At 37.0% G+C, this 22,664-nt stretch overlaps 1 protein-coding gene across 2 annotated transcripts in view; it reads right to left on the bottom strand.

Moving 5' to 3' along the window:
- Positions 1 to 22,664, bottom strand: part of SYT1 (synaptotagmin 1) — a 431,113-nt gene that overhangs the window by 121,672 nt on the left and 286,777 nt on the right. The window contains exons 8-9 of one of the 2 annotated variants that reach the window (XM_069975616.1): positions 15,785 to 15,969; positions 2,951 to 3,082 (exon numbers count right to left, since the gene is read on the bottom strand). In XM_069975616.1, the coding sequence (XP_069831717.1) occupies positions 2,951 to 3,082; positions 15,785 to 15,969 (317 nt within the window). The remainder of the gene's footprint in view (positions 1 to 2,950; positions 3,083 to 15,784; positions 15,970 to 22,664) is intronic. The other variant, XM_069975625.1, reaches the window with a different exon arrangement.

Raw genomic sequence — 22,664 nt, 5'->3', positions numbered from 1 at the left:
TATTTTTATGCAAAGGATACATCTAAACAACACCTATAACTTTACATGAAAGGCAGAAAACCGAGTCTATGATTTTTACCCAGTGGAGTGGAAAAATAATTCCCTTCCTCTTCTGAAATGTTTGTCGAAAATAAGCTATCATGCTCCTACAGAGTTCTATGGTCATGCCTCCCTTTGAAGCCCAGTGAAATGCACCAAGCTAGGTGAATGACAATTAGACTTTCAGCGACATGAATTATGGAAGACTCTATGTTGCAGAAGAAACATTCATATATATATATATATATATATATATATATATATATATATATATATCAGAAGATTTTTATGGGCTCTAAATGTAAATGTTGAATTGGGTCATATTAATAAGATACTTTGTCAAGTGCACTGGCAAATATGTCTGTGTATCTACAGAGCCACAGCAATAGTATAAAACAGATAATGGATCTCAAGATGTCACACTCCACTTAATACTAACATAAAACCACTGATGAGAGATATTAATGGGGGCAGCAGTCAACAAGAAATATTTAACCTTCTGTTGAGCAGGATTCATAAGATAGAACATTGCACACATCTTGGTGACTGTGGCTCCTGTCATTATCACTCATCAGTGTCATCAGTTTTTATGTTAATAAATATATTTAAACAAAAGTCTTGACAGCTGGTATATGTTTTTATTCTGAGTTCTTCAATGCTTCGTTACTACAGTTTAGTAATAATTCAGATAACGGAGGCCCACTATAAGAAGTGGAACAAGGGTTTATGTTCTTTTAAAGCATGGCTTTATGATAAAAGCTTTGTTCTAATTGAAATTTCCAGAGTTTTATGCATTGAGTTTATTGTTCTGAAATCATTATAGAGAATAACTCTGGTATCGAAATAATACTGTCTATTGAATAGTTTTCTAAGCAGCCAGTGGTTTGTTAGCAAGGCCCACCCCTATGGTCCATAAACCATTATAAAATTACTCTAAATGCTGCAGTGTTTTGGACTAGGTGCCATGAGAACTGACATATGTAAAGTAGTATATTTGCCAGTAGTTATCTGGTGTGCAAAAATCCTGTAGAGGTGCATTCACTATCTTCTTGAATTTAAAGTGTGCTCAATCAGGTACATCCTTATATTTAATACCATTGCAGCATATACACAATCTTTAAAGCCACAGGTCACTGTTGTTGATGCTTTGCCAGCACAAGCAATGGCTTCCTTAAATGCAGGACAATTGTTCTGCACACACTTTACACAGTAGGGGAGCTCAATGACTTTTCATTTGACTTTGCTGCAACAAGAGCTTGAACAACTACTTTCTTTCAATAAAGTTCATGTTTGTTTTCATCTGTAGACTGAAAGTGAAATGTGTTTGTAAGAACCAATTTCTTCCACTTATTATTCTCTGGCAGGATTTTAGCTGTTTGAGGTTTATAAAGTCCCCCATTGATTTAATGATATTCTCAGAGTATTGAGTGGTCAGTCACAATGGAAAGGAACATAAGAATTGTGCCTCTGCATTGAGAGAGAACATTAAGATGAGGTCTCTTTCATCCGCAGGCTCCTGGATTTGCTTTATTCGCAATGTACTTCCATTAATTTAAAATTATAGGGTATTTCTTCCTTTTTTCAAGCGCTGTCATAAATGTATTTTGAAATAAACATGTTCAACCATGAAAATACCTATGAGTACGTTATTAGCAAGGTTATTGTGCTGTCAATAATTAGCTCTGAAAAGTGTTGTTGCACTGTTAAATAACATATACAGTAGATCATTACATTAAGCAAGATTTGCTATTTGCATGCGGTAGTACAAAGGATCCAGTAAAGTGTTATGACATGAAGTTGCATGATAAGGCATCATCTGGTGTCCATTGTGTGTAACAACATTCAAATCAACCTAACCACCGGAGTGCTGTGGACACACATGCTCACTAAGTCCTTCTATACTACTTGTTAGGGAAGGACAGAGCCTCTGCAGTAATATAGTAATGTAGCTACATAGAATGTAAGCAGGACAATATGATGAGGATGAGGAAGCCTAGTTCTGTCTACAGTTCACCCCCTTAAATTACTGTACAACAGGTATTAACAGCATTTCATATGATAACTAGTGATGAGCGAACATCCCAACTTTCGGTTTGGATCCCGAACATGAGCATTAAAAAAATGATTGTGATTGGTTCGTGCTCAGCGAACATTCACGAACAAATAGCGAACATTCAGTAGAAGCGAACGTTTCGGTCTACGCACATGCGTACAGATTATCAGGAGCAAAGCGTAAATTATGCAGTTGCGTACGCTTTTCATTTGCATTCATTTGCATACGGACTGTGTACGCTTCAGGTCTAGAGTTACGCACATGCGTACAAATTATCAGGTGAAAAGCATGAATTATGCAGTTGCGTACGTTCCCAAGTTTGAATATGTTTGAAAATGATCGTTATAGCTATTCCGATGATTGAAAAAATTGTTTGTGATCGGCAAACACAAACATTTAATGTCATGTTCGTACGAGCATACATTTACGAACATGTTCGCTCATCACTAATGATAACCTCATATTTATATAGGCGTAACTAAAAAAGGTGCAGTTCACTATTGAACTACATTCAGTCTAATGTACTAAAAGGGGTCACAGAGCTATATACAAAGGCAAGATAGTACAATGGTTGGTACCACTCCAAACCTCCCAGAGGATGAGGTATATATTGCCAAGCGGTGGTGCTCTGTGTCAAGTGATTTGCAAATGTTCCAGAAAGTAGAGATAGCCATAGCATCCTCATCAAATTGATATTAACGTCTTTTATTGCTTTACAGCGGGATACAGATGAAACAGCACAGCCCACGAGGCTTAGAGCTGTTTCATGTCACATAGACAGAGTAGTTGTGCTTGAGCTTAACCTACTCCTAACTGTATACATAGCATGACAAGCAATAAACAGAAATGTTATCTAACCTGATTATTTTGAAAATCATAGTCCAACGAGTACTGAAGTTTTCCAAGTTTCTCTTCTTCTTTGGGTTGTTCTTTATCTTCCCCATCAGTTAAACCAGTCTCAGCATCATCATCGTCATCATCCTTTAATGCCTGAGAAACAAATGAATGCAAAGCATGAGGTTTTGTCATGATTCTAATATTCTTTGTTTAAAGGTATAAACAAAATAGTTTACTGTAGAAAGCCAAGACTTTTAAGATTGTTAAAAGTCTTTCATTCTGTAAATATACATTGATCAGCCATAACATTCAAATTCCAATCTAATCCTATAGAATATGCAACCCAAGGTGTGACACACTGTGTTCTGACACATCTATACCCAGCATTTTCAGCTATTTGTGGAACTCTGTGTGTATCTGTGAGATCAAATTGAGAGGGTTAATACAGGGATCAATACAGGGATTACTACACAAGACCTGTTGTTTAGTCATCAAACTTTGGCTCTTGTGAAAAGTTTTTAGGCAGTTATGCATGCTGATTGTATTTACTTCCTTGTATATTGTAAATATACATCATTTAAAATATCCCATCCATTAACCGGTGTCATTGTCATGAGATTATCAATGATATTTAGTTCACCTACCATTAATTTTAATATTATGGCTGATTGGTGTATTCACTCAGCAGGCAGCAAAAATAAAAGGTTTTAGAATGGAGGCAGGCATAGTACATTAACATTTACACTAAACTAAGTCATGTGAATACTTTATAATGCTTGGTCAATCGATTTTATCCAATTTCAACATACATGCTAATGGCAGTATTACCAAAATCTATTAAAAAAGGTACATAGCAATAAACTCAAGTCAAGTCCACATGCAATATAGGAAAGCTCATTCCAGAATTACAGCTGTTCAGTTCTTGAGTTTCATAAAATAAAAACTTTTATGTCAAAGATGTCAAAAGTGCCATTCACAGGAAAATAGTCAGAAGAAAACATGCTATCATTAAATGGAGGCTCATACAATAAAGTTTTTTCTAGCTTCGTTATTTGATTTCATACTTTTTACTGTAAAGCCAGGCTGAACCAAATTCATTTTACATTGTTTATACTGCATTAAATGGGTTTAGAAATGTTTGTTAGTAATTAAGTTGTAGCTTTGCAAGTTAATTATCTGGAGATTTAGGCTCAAAACTAGTAATAGGAAGGTTATGTGTTCTTGCTGCCTTATAATAACATTTAGAAAAGAAAGGTTTCCACTGTAGTTATTCTGGGCTTAGGTGTTTGTGGGCGTTAGTGCTCCATAAATTATCTATATAGTAAATAAAATCATAATTCCTTTTTTACTTAATATTATTATTATTATTATTATTATTATTATTATTATTATTTATTTTACAATGCTAGGTGTGGATTCATGCGAGAAAAAAAGTCTCAAAAACTAAAATGTACTGAGATACTTGATGTCAGGGACACTATATCTGGATGGGTCCTTTTTCTATGAACATTTTTTATGTAGAATATAAAGTTTCAGGTAATGTAATGTGTCTGGCAAAGAGTCTGTTAACTATAAGTCAACCATTTGTTTGAAACACACTATATTAATTCAGCACCCTAGATCGATTTGTATAGCACATTTCAATATATTTTCACAGTAATACACAAAATGATTTGGCGGCAAAATACAAGCTACCTGCCAAAAAACCATCAGCATATGAAAAAACAACAACAAAAGCTTAGTGATAAATGTTAACTAAGGAATATATCTGGCAGAACATCATATAGTGTACACCATGTTAAATGTTTTTCTTTATGACTATTATCTTTTTTATGTAGTTAAGTCTAGGGGCAAAACGGCAGCTGGATAGCACAAAACTGTCAATCACTCATAAGCTATTTGGCCACAGTTACTATATGTTCCTTAACCCTAGCCTCAGATGACAATTCAGAGACCTATTAAAAATATTTGGACGGGATTTACATTTCATATTATTAACTGAATATTTTAAATGCTATTTACACACGATCAGAATAAAAAAAAACATGATTTAGAAGCACTTAAAGGCAATGCTTAAAGGAGTTGTATCAGATAAGGAAAAAAAATTGAATGTTTTGTTTCCAGAACACTGCCATAGGCATTACAACTGCAATCCCAGAGATGCAATACCTGACAGACTATGGACAACTATAGCGCTAGTTGCCCAGAATGAGAAAAACATGATCTACTATTTACACAGAACTGGTGCTTTGTGTCCATGGGCAGTGTTTGGTATTACAGCTCATCATCACTCATGGACAAGAGTATTCCATTGTAAAGTAGAACAAGACTCTCTTTTCTAACCCTAGTATTTTAAGGGACAGTATTTATCCATCTCTTTAAGACTGTAGAATAATGCTGACATAGGTAACTCGTATTTCACTCAGTTGAGATTATATTATTAGGAAATGTAACATGAAGCATACAATTGATCTGCAATTTTTCTTTATTAAATGTTAATTATTTGCAGCAATTACATAATTTTTGCCTTCTAATACAATTTTACTCGTATTTGTGGGGATAACTCTATTTATGTCTGAATGAAATCAATTTAGTTCAGCCTCTTGATGTATTAAGCAGTGTTAAGCAGTGGATTAATCTCAATTGAGAAGCCCCAGCTGTCAAGACAACTAATCATAAAATGTTTCCACTATCTATGGTTTATCCAAATAGAAAAAAAAACCTACCGCAAGTGACAATCCAGAACAGTCATGAGATACAACACAGAGAGGGAGGACACAGAAGGGAGAAATCAAATTAAGACAGCCACACATAACCATTAATAAAAACCTTGGAAAAATGACCATTAGATATGCATTTTATATACAGTTCATCTTATTTACCGATAATGTGGAAATGTAGGTCAACCCTGGTGTTCTAAAAATACTTCCTACTCTTTAAATTCATTTATGTTTTCACATGCAGTTTATATGCAAAATATAATACTTCAAAATGCAGTGATATTCAACAACATTCATAACTATAATATGTTTATAGTATTATTGGTCTTTAATATATTTATTACCTCTTTTCCATGCAATGCTTTAGCCTAAAGGCTATGTTGCATATTTTAATAGCTATGAATACCCTTTAAGGCACTTTTTTTTATTAATTAACATTTGTAATTGGTTATTACAAATTTCTGACTGATTTGCAGCTTCTAGTTATCATTGTACAGATATGTCCACCCTTAACTTTCCATTGAGTTGAGTTAAAGAATTTAATTCCCTATGCTGTCAGAGCACTCAAAGGCTATGTTCACACAACGTTGATTTTTAGAAAAGAACGGACGCCGATTGCAATGAAATCAGTGTCCGTTCTTTTCTGCATTGAGTTTAATACAATGCCACCCGCTGTGTTCGCACTTTGCTATTTTAAAATAATGAACATGTCTATTATTTATAGCTATTATAGCTGTTCACACAAATGTAAGGTACGTCCGGAAGCTGTGTTTTACATTGTAGTCAGCGGTTGATTAAATTGCAGGCACACCTAACAGTGCCCACAATTGAATTGTAAACAATTGAATTGTAACTTTTTTTTTTTTTACATTAAATCTTTTTATAGGGGCTGAAACCAGCAGTGAGAGCACTAAAATCACTGTGTCATGATCCGGAAGGGGAAAATCATGCAGGTTTTTAATAATCTTTTCAAACAACAGGTATACTTTACAGGGAATCGGTCAGCACCCAGGCCCTACCTGAGGTGCTGACAGTGTGCTTTAGTTGGCAGTTCCCTAGTGATTCCCTTTGGTAATTTGTCTGTGCAGTGGATTATTTTGCGTCTCCTACAGTAATGAAGAGTCAAAGAGGGGAGTCAAATTGTAGGTTAGTGTTTGAGCTGTCAGTCAGTGTCTGATTGCAGCTCAGTCCTCTGTAGGTAGTTTATGTCTGAAAGAAACATATAGTTGAATTTCTGTGCCCATATGTCTTTGAGCTGTGGTCTAGGGGTAAATCACCTGTCTAGAGTTTTTAAATACAGTGATAAGACAAATAAAAAATAAATATATAGTTAATATAATTACATTTCCATCATTACATTAATATAATTTCATTGACATCAGGGATTTGAACCAAAGAGAGAATTGCTGGTGGGCTCTAGACAGGTGATTTACCCCTAAACCACAGGTCTGACACATTTGGGCTTAGAAATTAAACTATATCTCATTGCAGATCAGTCCTCTGTTGGCAGATACTGACAGCTGAGTGAGCAGGAAGCTGGACAGCATTGATTATTCATGAAGAGGGAGGAGGAAACAGCAGTGGTGAGGTGTGCCAGAGTGCGGCACAAACACTGAGCTACAACTCCTCTTTGAATCTTCATTACAATAGGAGACCCGAGATTGTGCATAATTCACTGCAAGGACAAATTACCAAAAGGTACCATGCTCACTAGGGGACTGCCAACTACAGCACACTGTGGGCACCTCAGGTAGGGCCCAGGTGCAGACAGATTCCCTTTAAGGGCCTGTTAAAAGGGGAAAGGCTCTTTATACAGTGTATATTATATAAACCCATGTTATGTAAAGCTGACAATCTCACACCACACATCTCAGGATATGCTGTGGTTAGAGAAAAGTTTAAAAAGGATACATCTGTATATCAAACTGCAGAATCCCATTCACAGTCAACAAATGTATACTATGAATGTGGTGGTGTAAAAAGAGCTGTAACTAGCTAAAAGAGTACCTGTCATAAAAAATAACATTTGACATGTCATCAGGCATTTAAAAAATGATTGATTACAGTGTCTCACTGCTCTCACAGGTACTCTTTAATAAGTTTTCCTGTATAACTGTGCTCCTATGCATTGGTTGTGCAGCGTAATGCAACACAGTCCTATTCAATTGAACAGAGCTGGGTTACAACTTCCTGCATAGTGAGTGAGACAAATTGGCCCCATACAATTGGATCCCCACCAATCATGAAAGGACCTAGCAAAATCCTATAATGTCCTATAACAGGAATACTCCTGTAATATTTTTATTACTGGAACTCCTTAATGATTGGTTGGTTGTGCAGCATATTGCAACACAGTCCTATGCATTTAAACAAGGTTAGCCCCACACAGTAGGTTGGATCCTCACCAATCAGGAAATGACCTAGCAGTATAATATAATTTCCTATGATAGGAATACTCCTGTCATATTTCATTTATGTGCAATTGGTTCCTGCTTCATTTTACATGCATATCATAGCAATACTATTAGACTATAACCGTTATAAATGCCTGGAATGTATCCTTGAGCATAACCATGACCTGATATGCAGTAAATATAAATGACTTTAAAGAAAATCATCCATAAAAGCCTCTGAGAAATGTTATTTGGCATAATTCTAACAATATAATTGTAGAATGACTATGAAATGACCATTGACCACTCACACGACAACTCAATTCCCCTTACGCAGTGGTATCAGCAATCACATATTCCCAGAAATAGGATGATTTACTAATCATTATGTCACACAGAAGAGTTCATAATGTGCTAATACATCTACTTCATACCCTTATAAATATTTCACATGCCTTCAAAGCATTTCCATCTTGAAATAAATAGGTCATTTTTCCACACAGTAACAAAGATAGTACATTACACAAAACTGAATAACATAACACATATAAAACATAAGAGTAAAAAAAGGTAAGAAACCAAATGAAAAACAAGAATAATACAATAACAAAGCACATTGTTAGTAAGAGAATGGGGATCATTTAGACTGAAGACGGTAAAGGTAAATATGGTCAGAGGTACTTATGTCTCAACGGAGCATTTCAGGAGCTTCAAAGTAATGAAAGAATACATTTTATTGTTAAATATACTTGTTCTAATGGGATAGATAATCAGAATGGGCCAATAATCTTGTATGTATTAATGAATTTGTTGGTATTTTTGTGGTGCCTATTCTTCTTTAACTGATAATAAGTAGAGCAGCCATATTGGTTATTACAACCAATATGTAAGAATAAATGTCTACTAGAATGAAATAGAAAAATGCAATTCCCTCTCTTCTCCTCTGTTTTCTATACAACTTCCCCCTCTCCCCTCCCATGGTTCTGTTGCCCCCCCCTCCCTCCCTCTCACCTAAGACCCTCTATATTTTATATCTAGAAAAGACTGTTATGACTCTGTAACTTATATCTACATTATGTATTATAGTATGTACAGTTTTGAACTGAATCTATAATGGGGTCCCAACCCCATTGTCTCAAAATAGGATGCCAATGGATTCATGCATGAACTTCCATTTACTTCAATGACACAGATGTAGTCAGCTAGTGACTATGTTTGTGTCATTTTCTTAACATATACCATTTTTTACTAGGACTCAAAATTGTGTTTTTTAGATATTTACTTGAACATAGTCACTATTTGACTATGTTTGGGTCATTTAAGTTTATGGGGCCAATACCTCTCCTTGCACAGATACATCAGCTTCTCATTTGGACAGCATGCTGGCATATTTATGCCATCAAAATGTGAATTCACCCTAAGGCAATGTTCCCACAGAGTATTTTGGTTAGTATTTTGCAATCAAAACCAGGAGTGGATTGAAAAAGCAGAAAGGCTATGTTCACACACTGTTGAAATTGAATGGAGGGCCACCATTTAACAACAAATAATTGCCGTTATTTTGAAACAACAGCTGTTATTTTCCCATTAAATGATGGCCAACCACTCACTTTCAACTGTGCGGGAACATAGCCTAAAAGTAGATTCACACAAATAGTATCACGGCAGGTTTCATACTCTGATACTCTGTACTGTCATTGCCTATAGTATTGCATTCTCACAGTGGAATGAAAATCCGCTGTAGCCACTGCTACAGCCTACTTAACTCATCAGCTGCAATACTTTCTTGAGCTCTCGCCTGTTTCACCAGCTCCTGGGTAACTGATGTCCAGCTCAGCCAGTCAGTGTGCTTTCCCACCACAGCCACTGATTGGCTGAGCAGGATTTCGGTGACCCGGGAGCCGGAGAAGCAGGCAGGAGTGCAGGCAGGTAATGTATTAGCTTGTTTAAAGCCTGGCAGCTGATGGGTTAAATAGGCATTCATTAAATTTTCGCTGAGAATGCAGAGCAATAGGCCATAAAAGTACAGAGGATTTTGCTGCGAAATTCACTGCAATAAAATCCACTGCAATACTGTATGTGTAACAGCCATGTGCTAGGACAATTATATAGGGTAGATCATGTCTTATTGATACTAAAGTATCTAGTCGTAAATGAACTCCATTTGTCAGTCATAGGCTGTAACACATTCAGTTTCTGTTATAGTTATTAATGCAGTTTAGGGCTGGGTTCACAGTACATATATTTCAGTCAGTATTGTGGTCCTCATATTGCAACCAAAACCAGGAGTGGATTGAAAACACAGAAAGGATCTGTTCACACAATGTTGAAATTGAGTGGATGGCCGCCATATAACAGTAAATAACGGCTGTTATATTGAAATAATGGCCGTTATTTACTGTTATATGGCGGCCATCCACTTAATTTCAACATTGTGTGGGCATAGCCTTTCTGTGTTTTTATTCCACTCCTGGTTTTGGTTGCAATATGAGGACCACAATACTGACTGAAATATACGTAGTGTGAACCCAGCCTGAGGAGACAAAGCTAAGAATAGATCCAAAAAGAAGGAAAGGTATGAAGGGAAAACTGATGTTTCTCTTTTAATTTAGATCTACTCCTGGCTATGGCTCGAAAAACTGCCACAAAAATTGCTTGTGTCATTCCAGCCTTAGGCCACAACCACATGGCCTCTTTTTTTGGCTGTTGGTCGACTTTTTGCACCAAAAATCTGGTCAAAGAGTTGAAAAGCTGTCTTGCATGACTTATTTTTAGATCCTTTTTAAACAGATCTGCCCCTTGAAATGGCTGGAAACAGGCATGGGTTCACAGGAAAGGTAGTGCCTCAAATGTCGCAAAAATGCACTGCTACAGTAAGTCAGAATGGAAAGTGTGAAGTCTAAAAGTTTGCTAGATAGTTGAAGCCTATTTTTCAACTATCAAGCCCAAGTTTACATGGAATTACACAATTTTTGATTATTTCCCCCATTGTCATTACCAATCAATTCAGATTGCAACACTGATTTTGTAAGTTTGTTAACAACTCACTCATTACTATGGGTCCCAATTACAAATGAGTGAATCTTGATAATGCTTGGGGTAAAACCCTGAACACTCTGCATTTGATTACCTCTGCCTGTATCCATGTTTTTCAGGACTTCCTAGGGCTGCATCCAACGTCTTTAGCCACTGGTAATCAAATGCAAAGAGTTTGGGTTTGGACAAACCTGAACATGCTTGAAATTCACTCACGTCTAGTCACAATACATTTTAGAATTAAACCTTATGTACATGTATTTGATGGAATATATTAGGAATTGATTGAGTTGATAAGAGATTAAAAAATAAAATAAAATAGATTTCTGCTGAAAAGAATAAGGTTGGTTATTCAGCTCGGAGTGCTGCAGTTGGGAATTTTATATGAACAGAAACATCCAATGAATACTGTTATTTCCTTGTAAAGCTTGATTAGAAATGATGACTATTTCTGCATTGTGTGAAAATGTCATTAACAGATTTATTCTAGTAGCTAAAGTACAGAAACATTAAAGACATGAAAAACCATATTTTAATTAACATAATCATAAACATGAAAACATAAGTTAATTAAAGATCTACAAAGCAAAAACACAAGTAATTTCTCATCCTTAGTCGACTTGTTTGTACACGCCATTCTGAGGCTTGCTTTCTGTATGGTACTTTATTTTTCCATGTTCTCTTTATGACCATTAAGTAGAACATTTACCTGGGGTATATTAGGAAACTGCTTTGTTGCAGAATATATTATAAACAGGAATTGGGCAGAGTTACTATAAGGGAGAGAGTCTATAAACACTTTACTGTACTTGTATTTTTTCAGTAAAAGGAGATTGTTGCAATCTGCTGCCAGTTTCAGATAAGCTTATGTCCTAATTTCACAACATCATATAGAGTAAATCTAAAATGCTGTCGGTATTGGTCTCCAGAACCACAATAGGGCTGGAAATTGTAAAGGTAGTACGGATACAAAATGTGGTTGTATTACACTTTTCTGATATTGGTCTAAGGGTTTGTCACAAATGGCAGATTTATGCAGAAAATGGGTTGTTATTACAGCATATGCATTCAAATATACTATGGGGGACATTTATAAAGACCGGCTCATATACCATATTCGTACGCTGGTCTTAAATAAGGCCCCACCCTCTTAATTTAATCCAGCTTGACTTTCACCTGCCTTACGATGGGTGCACAAATCTACACCTGCTTTTTAGCAGGTGTAGATTTCTGCCATGATTTAAGCCTATGAGCAAATTAGACACGGGAAGACACCACGCTTCCTTCCACCCTTGCCACGGATCCCCTGCCTGCCCATCAGGCGAGAGGGGGATACAGCAGGCATACACCGGAGAGAAGGGGCGAATCTGCATCTTCTCCCTAGTGTATGCCCCAGACGCAGCCTTTATAAATCCATAAATCTCCCTATATATGCTTTTGTGCAATTCATATAGTGCTGGAGATCTATGGCATATAAACACAATCAAGGCAAATAAATTTGTTCAGTTAGCCTTTCCTGAAGAAGATGATGTTGTAATTTAAGTAAATTAGGAACTTACTCATATCGCAGCTCTCCAACAACAATAAAGTAAAGCAAGATGGCATGTACAAACCACTCAACAAAGTACAGAAATTAATTTATTTTTTTTGTTTTGTAGATGTTACTCATTCTATCTATCTATCTATCTATCTATCTATCTATCTATCTATCTATTTATCCAGTCCAAGAATCCCGCGGCACAACCAAATGTGATAAAAATTCAAAAAAGGTGTTTATTCCATATCAGGTAGAAAATACATGCAACGTTTCAATCTCATCGCGAGATCTTTCTCAAGCATAGTTTCTGTGAGCATCACATCCATTATATACACACTATCTATTTATCCATATATCTATCACAAAAGCAGATTTATATGTATATATGTACAATTTAGGCCACTAACAATAAGAATTTGTAGTCTGCAATTGCATGGTCATGGTCTGCTAAAATAAAATAATTAAATAAATAAATAGGATGTACCATTACATGATCTGGATTGCAGCCCAGGCCCCATAGCCTATAGGCCCGCAATCATGAAATGTGCACTGTGGAGTAAGAAGCCGCCTATGTTTGATGATCTTTTGAAGAAAAGTAGAAGTCTCTTTTAACAATCTATATTAGGTTTTATACATTGTATACCATATCTATCTATTTTCTACCAATATGTGTGACAGTAATCCTGTATAAAATATGTTTACTGCTCCTAATAAGTGACTCTCTGTGGAGTAGTGTTTACAAAATCACATCAATAGGAAATCAATATCTAATTTGCTTTGCCTCATTTAGACCTACAATACATTTAATGTTCAACATGGTCAAAATATTTCATTATAATTCTATTGCATGTATGCAGTGTGCAATCAAACTTGTTGTTATATACTCTATAAAAACATGAATATGGTAACTGAATTGGAAGTTACAATGCATGAGAAAACCAAATGATTTCCTTCTATTTAATAAATTGGATATGTATTTATAGGCAAATATTCTATTGTAAATGTAAAATATTTATGGTCATAATTCTTATTTTGAGATACCCAAGTATGATTTGCTATAACCAGGGTTTACAGTTTTCTCCCTGGTGTTTGTAAAGACCGTATACAATATGCTATAAATATTTTTAACACCTTGCTTTATTTCTACCTGCCCAAAAAGATAAACATTTGAGACATTTCTTAATAATACAAAGGAAACTATTCTATTATGCATAGTTAGTGTAATATATGGAAATTATGTTAACCCCCTCCCGCCGCTGCACTGTTAATTAACGTATCAGTGATAGCCGGGGACGACCAGCATGACGGCAGCATCTATAGGGCTCCAGATAGAGAATTCTCCCTCTACAGAGGGAGAATTCTCTCTCCGGTGTCCACCGGGGCTCTGCGAAGTGATCGCAGAGCCCCGATGGTAGCCATGGAAACTGGCAGGCTCAGCGGGGGTCGGGAGGGAAGGCTGGGTGCATGGGACGTGCGCCTGTAAGCTTTGCCCCCTCCCCTGTCTCCTTTGCCGCTGTTACAAGATAGTAACAGTGGCAGGGGACAGAGGAGAGGAGGCATGGATACGGACATCAGCTTATGGGATCATTATGATCCCATAAGCTGATGTCCAAACATGACCTGGGCATTGAGGAATCAATGACCCCAGGTCGTGAAAGTTAAATTATATTTTTTTAGATTTTATTATTTTTATATAAATTTGGTATCCTAAATAAGAAGTTTAGTCAATGTGACCTTTTTATATGCAACAAATGCATTTGAATTTTTTTTTTACAAGTTATAAAGAACTGTACAGCTTTTCCAGCTCTATGATTTGCTGTACACAGACTGGTCTGCTTTCTTGCATGCATCTATATTAAAATATGATTTTGATACCATTTTCTTTAAAATTGCATCTATCATCAGATTTACATAAAATAATTGAAATTTAAAGGGAATCTGTCAGCACCCGGACCCTACCTAAGGTGCGGACTGTGTGCTGTAGTTGGAAGTCCCCTAGTAAAGCATGGTACCTTTTGGTAATTGGTCCGTGCAGTGGATTATGCACAATCCTACTGTAATTAAGTGTCAAACAGGAGTAGTTTGTGCCACACTCTGGCCAACTCACCACTCCTTCCACCTCCCTCCTCTTCATGAATAATCAAAGCTGTCCGGTCTCCTGCTCGCTGAGCTGTCAGCTAGTGTCTCTGATTGCAGCCTAGTCCTCTGTAGGCAGTTTATGTTTGAAAAAAACACTAAGATATAGTTGGTCTTGGGTTTACTCACTTGTCTAGAGACTTGCCAGCAGGTTATTCTTTGGTTCAAATCCCTGTTGAAATTGTGTGGATGGCCACCATTTAATGGCAAATAATTGTTGCTTTTTTTAAACAACCGCTTTTGTTTTGAAATAATGGCTATTTGCCATTTAATGGTGGCCGTGCATGCAATTTCAACAGTGTGTGAACATAGCCTTTCTGTGTTCTCAATCCACTCCTGGTTTTGATTGCAAATTCTGACCAGAATACTGAGTGAAAATAATAAATGTCAACATAGCCTTAAAAATGATACAATAATGAGGGAAAAAAAATAAAGACATATTTCATTTCCATCAGGTGATTTAAACAAAAAAAATGCACTGCTGATAAGTCTCTAGACAGGTGAGTTACCCCAAGACCACAGCTTCAACACATTTCGGTTCAGAGATTGAACTATACCTGGAATGTTTCTTTTAGACATAAACTGCCTGCAGAAGACTGATCTTCAATTCGAGACACAGGCTGATGGCTCAGCAAGCAGGAGGCTGGGCAGCATTGATTATTCAGGAAAAGGAGGGAGGAGTGGTAAGGTGAGCCAGAGTGTGCCACAAACTACTCCTGTTTGACACTTAATTACAGTAGGATTGTGCATAATTACCAAATTAACAAAAAAGCACCCTGCTTACTAGGGGTCTGCCAGCTACAGCACACTGTCAGCACCTTAGGTATGGCCCGGGTGCTGACAGGTTCCCTTTAAGAGCGAATGAGGTGGGGGACTGTGCAGTGTAATGGGCAGGACTCACTTTGCTCTCACTGGTTTCTCAGGAACACCTTACAGATGCCTGTACTTACAGCTCTCAATATAAAACTAAGTACATATATACATATAAACACAAATAAATATTTTGCAGCGTAAATGAATACAGACGGGTTACCTGGTCTTTCATGGTCTTGCCCAAATCTTTTACATCCTTCATATTAATAGCATTTTTTCCGCCCTTTTCTTTGCCCTTCTTCTTATTCTTCTTTTTGAACAAACATTTCTTGCACACACAGAAACAGCAAGTGAGTATCAACAAGACAGCAACTATGGCTATTGCAATTAAGGCCCAAGGTGGCACTGAAAAATAAGAGACGAATATAATCATGACAAACACAGTAAAACCAGTTCATTCATATAGAACAAAGTCATCTTGTAGTGCAGATCAAGTGTAGAGGTTCATGCAGGGTGGAAAATCTGCAGTGTATTACAGTACCAGTATCAACTAAATCTCATCCACACACTACAGAAAAAAATCTTTATGGATTCCACATGAATAAATGACCTGCGGTGCAGATTTTATTCCATGACATGTGAATTTATTACATATCCATCACAGATTTGTTGCAGATTTTCTCAATTTACTTCAATGAGGAAGTTAAAGTTCACTATATCCACAACTTGCACTGCTGCAAACTTTGCTACACAAAGATTTACAGAAGCAAAAAGAAAGTTTTCTCTACTACAAGCAGGTAGAGGGGAAAAATTCAATAGTACAAGGAAATATGAGAAATTTGGTTATATATCTTTTCAGACAAATTGCCTTCTCCTGTTATGAATCTGAATCTTAGTAGATCAGGCTGTGTAGCCCCCACGCCCCCAATAGGTAAAACCCAGTTGGTTATTCACTCATACGTTTCTAGTAAGAATAACAGAGAAATGGCACATAGGATTGTACCTTACCTCTCTGAGAGCTGCTACTCTGTCTTGCAAAGACAGGATAAGTGAATTAAAGTTTAGCTGTGTGTGTGTGTGTGTGTGTGTGTAAGAGAGCTTGATAAGAGGAAATAGAAGCATTTTTTTCTGATAAGGTATATTACAATTTTTTATATTTTCTTTTAATATGATTTATTTAAAGTTTGTTATATATCTTATCACACAAATTGCCCTCTTCTGTTATGAATCGGTGTGTATTTGAATCAAAGCTTTTGGCATTGGTTTTAGCATAACCTCTTAAGACTGCTGCAGTCTCGTTAATAATGTTGTTGCATTGTTACTCAAGGCCATTTGTTTTTGTTTTTTTTATTGCAGATGAATCTGAGAAAAAGAAGCTGTGCCATTAGTAGCAATATAGCACACAATGTAGAGTTTACTATAACGAAAACAAATACTTATTAGAACAATTACTTCAATTCACGGCACTGGTTACCATGGTTACAGGCGTTGTGAAGCTTGTAGTTAATGATAAAAGAAAATTAAGACTAAATTGTAAGTCAGTGATAAGGATACAGATAAAGTGGTGCAGTCAAACTCTTATAGGCAAATAAGTAGGCTAGTACCCTTTTGTGTGGAAGAATATAATGAATAATTTTATGCTCTTACAAGGTCCTGGTAAATGTTTATGTTGTGCGGATTTGAAGGTTATACAAACATTATCTTAGGTACTGCTGTTACAATTTAGTGCTCCACAAACAAGTCTCTAATAATACCATTGCTGTGTAATGAAATGTAAAGACAATAACAGCCATTTTGACATTTGAGGATTTTTAAACCACTTTTAGGCAGTCACTTAAGAATAAAGAATTTTTACAAGGATGTTCTGACACATAAAACATAATGTGTCCCATCACTGCTCACCAAACTGCTTCTCCTTTTCGCCTGCATGATTATATGCTAGAATAATGACAAAAGACAAAATCCAAAAAAACTCTAAAAAACATTCTGCTAACGGAAACAATAATAACAATGCCTGTCATCGTCTGACTGATCATTTTCCCTGTCTATCATTCTAAGATTCTGAGTACAGAAAAATAGAATGCCACTAATTCATGCAGATAATGAAAGAAGAGGCTGAAACAGGAAAATTGCTTCTTCAAAGTAGTCAAATATGGTGGAAATTATGGCTGCAAGAAACCATATAGGATATTGCTGCTTGAAGTGATAATTAATGTCTTTGCTGAGAAAATGAACACCTTCCATAGATGGGTACAGCATCCCTCCTGAACAGACTTCCTTACAGCTATTCCAAAATGAACATTTGCATAATTCTTATGATAAAAGAAATTTGCTGTAGTCATTTATTTAAATCAAGGCCACTTTCAAGTAAATTATTGCACTGCCAGTTATTATCCCAGTGTGATATCAAAACACCATGGTGTGTAGAAGAGGGATAAAGGACCAAAACTGCCCTCCTATATACTTGCAGAGGATTTCAGATTTTCAAAAGGTTTGCTTAACTTAGTCTTCTTCACTGAATTCATGAGCTGCAGTTTCATCACAGCAAGTCTGTAATGTAGAAGCTTCTATATGTTAGGTAGTGCTGTATATGGCATCCTCTTTAAATTCAATTTTTTTTTTTAAATGTTTGTCCAGGCAAAACAAAAGGGGTTGTTCAAGCATCAGAAGGCAGCAACTGCTTTCTTATTCCGTATGTCAGAACAACCCCTTCCAAGATGTGTGTGTGCGTGTGGTGGTGGTGACATCCCGCTTGCCACTCAGCTCTGTAATTGGTTAAGCAGGGATTGGATAAGGGGTGTCAGTGAACGCTAGAAAAATGGCAACACAGCCTGGACCAGAAGATTGTAGATCAAGAGCCGTAGGGGGAGTTAGGGTGCCTTGACATATTTTTGAAGCCAAATCCAGGAACAGACTATAAACAGGAAACAGGTCATAAAGGAAAGACTGAGATTTCTCCTCTTTTCAAATCTATTCCTGGCTTTGGCTTCAAAAATCTGTCAGATAAATATCTTTGTGTAAAGGCACCCTAAGTATGGCTTGCTAATTGTGTTATGCCCAGGTGTAGGTGTGTGTGTTTTGGGGGGGGCTGGGGGGGGGTCAAGTTTTCCCCGCAAAACCTCATGTCCGGATTATGTAGTATTCCTCTGTATATTGGAAAACCTTTATTTTTTTATATACAGTGGTTCCTCAGTAATGTACTCTGTCAGATATGTCCCTGTCCCCATTGGGGCTCACAATCTAACCTTGGTAACATGCATATATACTAAATACTATGGTGTTTTATGTCTATTGACACATATAAGTTGTTATAGTGCAGTATGAATGTTGATGGTAGTATCCACCTTGTGGCTATGTTCACATTACGTAAATTCCACAGAAATCATGGCCGTTATTAAGTGACCCGGCCGGGTCACAGAATGGCCGATCTCTTACAAGGTCTGAACATGGCCTAAGAATGCATTAAAAAGCATTACTAAATTAATCCAATGATATAATTCTAATGGCTATATGTTCGAAATTACCTGTTTGTTGTCATATTTCAAATGAAACATTTTTACATAATGTTAGAGGCTGTGCGTTATTTAAACATTTATTCACAGAATTGTGCTGTTCATTTGGGAACTTGTCTGATGAAGGGATCTTTTGAATCCTGAAAGCTCACAATTTTTAAATTTTTTGTTGGCCAATAAAGGTATCAATCCTAAAATACTAAGTATCTGCCACAATATGGATTCACAAAATTTAAAACACACCATCAAAGATTGAAAGTACACTATAAGAAACTGAAAAAAAGTAATTCACAAAAAGAGTTAGAGAAGTTCAAAACAAACATACATATATTTATATATATATATATATATATATATATATATATATATATATATATATTATGTAAGACAACTTGTTACCGGGGCTGTGGGAGACATGTGAGTAACATATACCATTCCCCCGCCGCTGACAAATGTATTTCATAACATACAATAATGTCCTGCACCCACCGGAAATGGTGTTTTTTTTTTCCCTATAGGAGCGGGACAGGATGTCATCACATGTTATGAAAACACAGACAGCTTTGCAGAGCAGATGGACCAGGATCTGGCAGCAGCAGGGAACGGGACAGGTAAGTACACATTATTTTTCCCAGACAACCTCTTTAATTTGAAATATTAAATATTCATTCTGGGCTCTGCCATTATGAGAGACCTTAATGAAGTAACAGTAGAGTGCCACTTTAATATTTATGTAAAGACAGACAGTGGGGAGGGTGGATTGGTGAACTGAGGCAGGTAGTCCTGTCCCCACTGCACCAAACCACTTCATTTACATAATTATTAAACTCATAGATTTCACAAAAATGTTGATGAAGGTAAGAATATTACCTTCATTCTCAGAGTTAAGTTCACTATGAAATCATAACAGCACGTTAGAGTCTTCTAGTTTCCCTTTAAGTCAACTATATACACAAGCTACCAATGATAGCTTTCTTTATTTAAAGGGGTACTTCGGGTCGGGGGGTATTTTGGTCGATCGCCGGGAAGGGGGTGAAAATTGAAGCTGGAGGTCACTTACCTCCACTGTTCCAGCGACGGTGCATGGATCGCGCCGCCTGGTACTCCCGTCCTGCGGTCAGCGGCCGTAGCGGAGTCCCACCTCAGCCACTGAATGGAAGAGCTGCCTTGAGACGTCATGTCTCATGCGGCAGCTCTGACCAGGAAGCAGCCGCGAGATGGGAGTACCGGGCGGCACGATCCGTGCGGCACGATCCGGGCACCGGCGCTGGAACAGTGGAGGTAAGTGACCTCCGGCTTCAATTTCCACCCCCTCCCCGGCGATCCTCCAAAATACTCCCCGGCCCGGAGTACCCCTTTAATTAATTACGAATCCTACCAAAAATTCTGCATTGAATAGACTTTACGTCAGTCTTTTGGTCAGTATTTTTTCAACCAAAATCAGGAGTGGAACTGACAATGCAAAATTATAATGGAAAGATTTGCACAGTTTCTATCTTTTCAACCCACCCCTGGTTTTGGTTGAAAAAAGACTTACCAAAAGACCAACAGAAATACTATTGTGTGAACATAGCCTTAGCCTGCGATTGAGCCTACATAGGTGCACAGAAATCCGCCAACAGCAAACAGAATAAAATTGCGGATATTCTGACCGATAGAAATACCATGTGTGAACATATCCATCAGCTGAATGGGTTTCATAAGCATTTATAAGAAAATGTTAATCATAGTGCTCCTCTCCATTGTTTTCCACCTACATAAATCTGTTGTTAGACAGAAAGTGAAAAATGTTTGGGGTACACAACCTAAAGGCCTGTCATAGACCCTTGAATTTGTAGTATACCTAACAGCTAGTTGATAGATTTGAATTTTTTTTTAAAGTTTGAATAGAAAATGGAAAAGGGCATGCCAAAACTGAACTAAGAAAATATAAATATTGGTTTAAAATCTTTGTTTAGTATTTGTAATCCTGTTGGGGAAAAAAAGAAGAAAAAACTGTAAAGTTCTCTAGGTCTTCAACCTTTATCGCAAGCCAGGATGCAGAAGCTGGACTTCTGATGCTAACAGATAGCAGGCCGTTCCAAAAGTGTGGTCTCAGTGTGGGTAGAAGTTGGGCCAGTGAACTAGACGGTATTGGTGCATAGCACCAGTGGGTCAGGCAGGTAAGTATAGTCAGCAGTCATACACAGGAGAATCAGAATAGTACTTAAGGAAACATGTAGCCCGATAGAAGCAGATGGCCAAGTCAGGACAGTAAAGTAAAAGTAAGAGTCAGGCAGAATCAGAAACAAGAAAACAGGCATGGATTATGCAGGATATCAAGATCAGAATAACACACCTTCACTAGGAACCAAAAACACATGGCCACACCTATATGTGCAGAAACCAGGTGGTGGCAAATGTCACAGGTTATGAACCAATGGATAATAGCAGGGACAAGCCACAGAGTAGAAGCTTAACCATAAAAAATAGACAGTTGACCATACAGAGCCGAAGTATGGGTCATCGGTCCCCAGCAGAAGACACCTGCTGATATGACAACTACATATAAAAAAATAGTAAAATAAATTGCTAGAGTATTAAGTAAAACTCTATGACGTATTTTCTGTTTGGGACCTCCCATTACCTTCTTGCATGAGAAGTCTGAAAACTAAGCTTAGTTTGTTACAGTCACATTTGTCGGGCACATTTCTTATATGCAGACCATATGTTACCATTGCCCAAGTCAAGAAACACAAAGGTGTAAATCAAGCACAAGTTATATTCATGTCAGTTGCAAGCCTTGTTTATTTTCAAGTTGTATCACAACAGCAGTCTATGGGTAGTTCCAGATTTAAATGCTACTTTTGCTACTAGATAAGTTTATAGTTATAGAGGTAATAGTTTCTCTAGGGGTCACAGTGGTCATAATTGTAACCTGGCATCTAAGCCAGAGGAGACCACAAGCACCCCTCAATACACTATGGCTGACTCTCCTAAAGATCAGGAAGGATGATCGTGAATTGCTTTACCCAGTCTTAGAGAACACCATGTCACCACATAGTTATCTTCCCTATATTCTTGCTAGGTATGCAATAACTCCAGGTATGCAATATCAGCCTTCCCCTGTACTTTACTATACATCCTTTTATTAACCTCTTCACTGACATAGACCACCAAAAATACTCTGTGCCCTAGGCCACCAAGTACTGACATTAAATGGGTAAATAATGGTTGACCAGTGCTGGCTACTTTACAATTCGTGGGAAAACATAACAGAATGCAAAAAGTCTGGACTTTCTGCAACTTGCATAGCAGTCAATTGTACTACTGGAAGGAATCCCTATGTGCATGTGTATACCTACAATAAAAATTACTGACCTCTCCATTTTTTGGCTGACTCTTTCACAAAGAAAATAGAAGATAATGTGCAGGGTTTTCCATATGCTACTGATTCATTTCTGTATTTCTGTGAGAGTTCTTTGCATTTGGATTTTAGTTATGGAGTTGATGCACTGACTTTTATAATTATTAAAGAACTTGATGTAAAAACTGAAATTAAAAATGTCAGATGAAGCATGACTACCAATTCAAAGCTGTCAGGGAAAG

The sequence above is a fragment of the Dendropsophus ebraccatus genome, chromosome 1 (genome assembly GCF_027789765.1).
Source record: "Dendropsophus ebraccatus isolate aDenEbr1 chromosome 1, aDenEbr1.pat, whole genome shotgun sequence".
Lineage (NCBI taxonomy): Eukaryota > Metazoa > Chordata > Amphibia > Anura > Hylidae > Dendropsophus > Dendropsophus ebraccatus.
The sequence above is the reverse complement of the archived record's forward strand: the minus strand, read 5'-3'. Positions and strand labels throughout refer to the sequence as shown.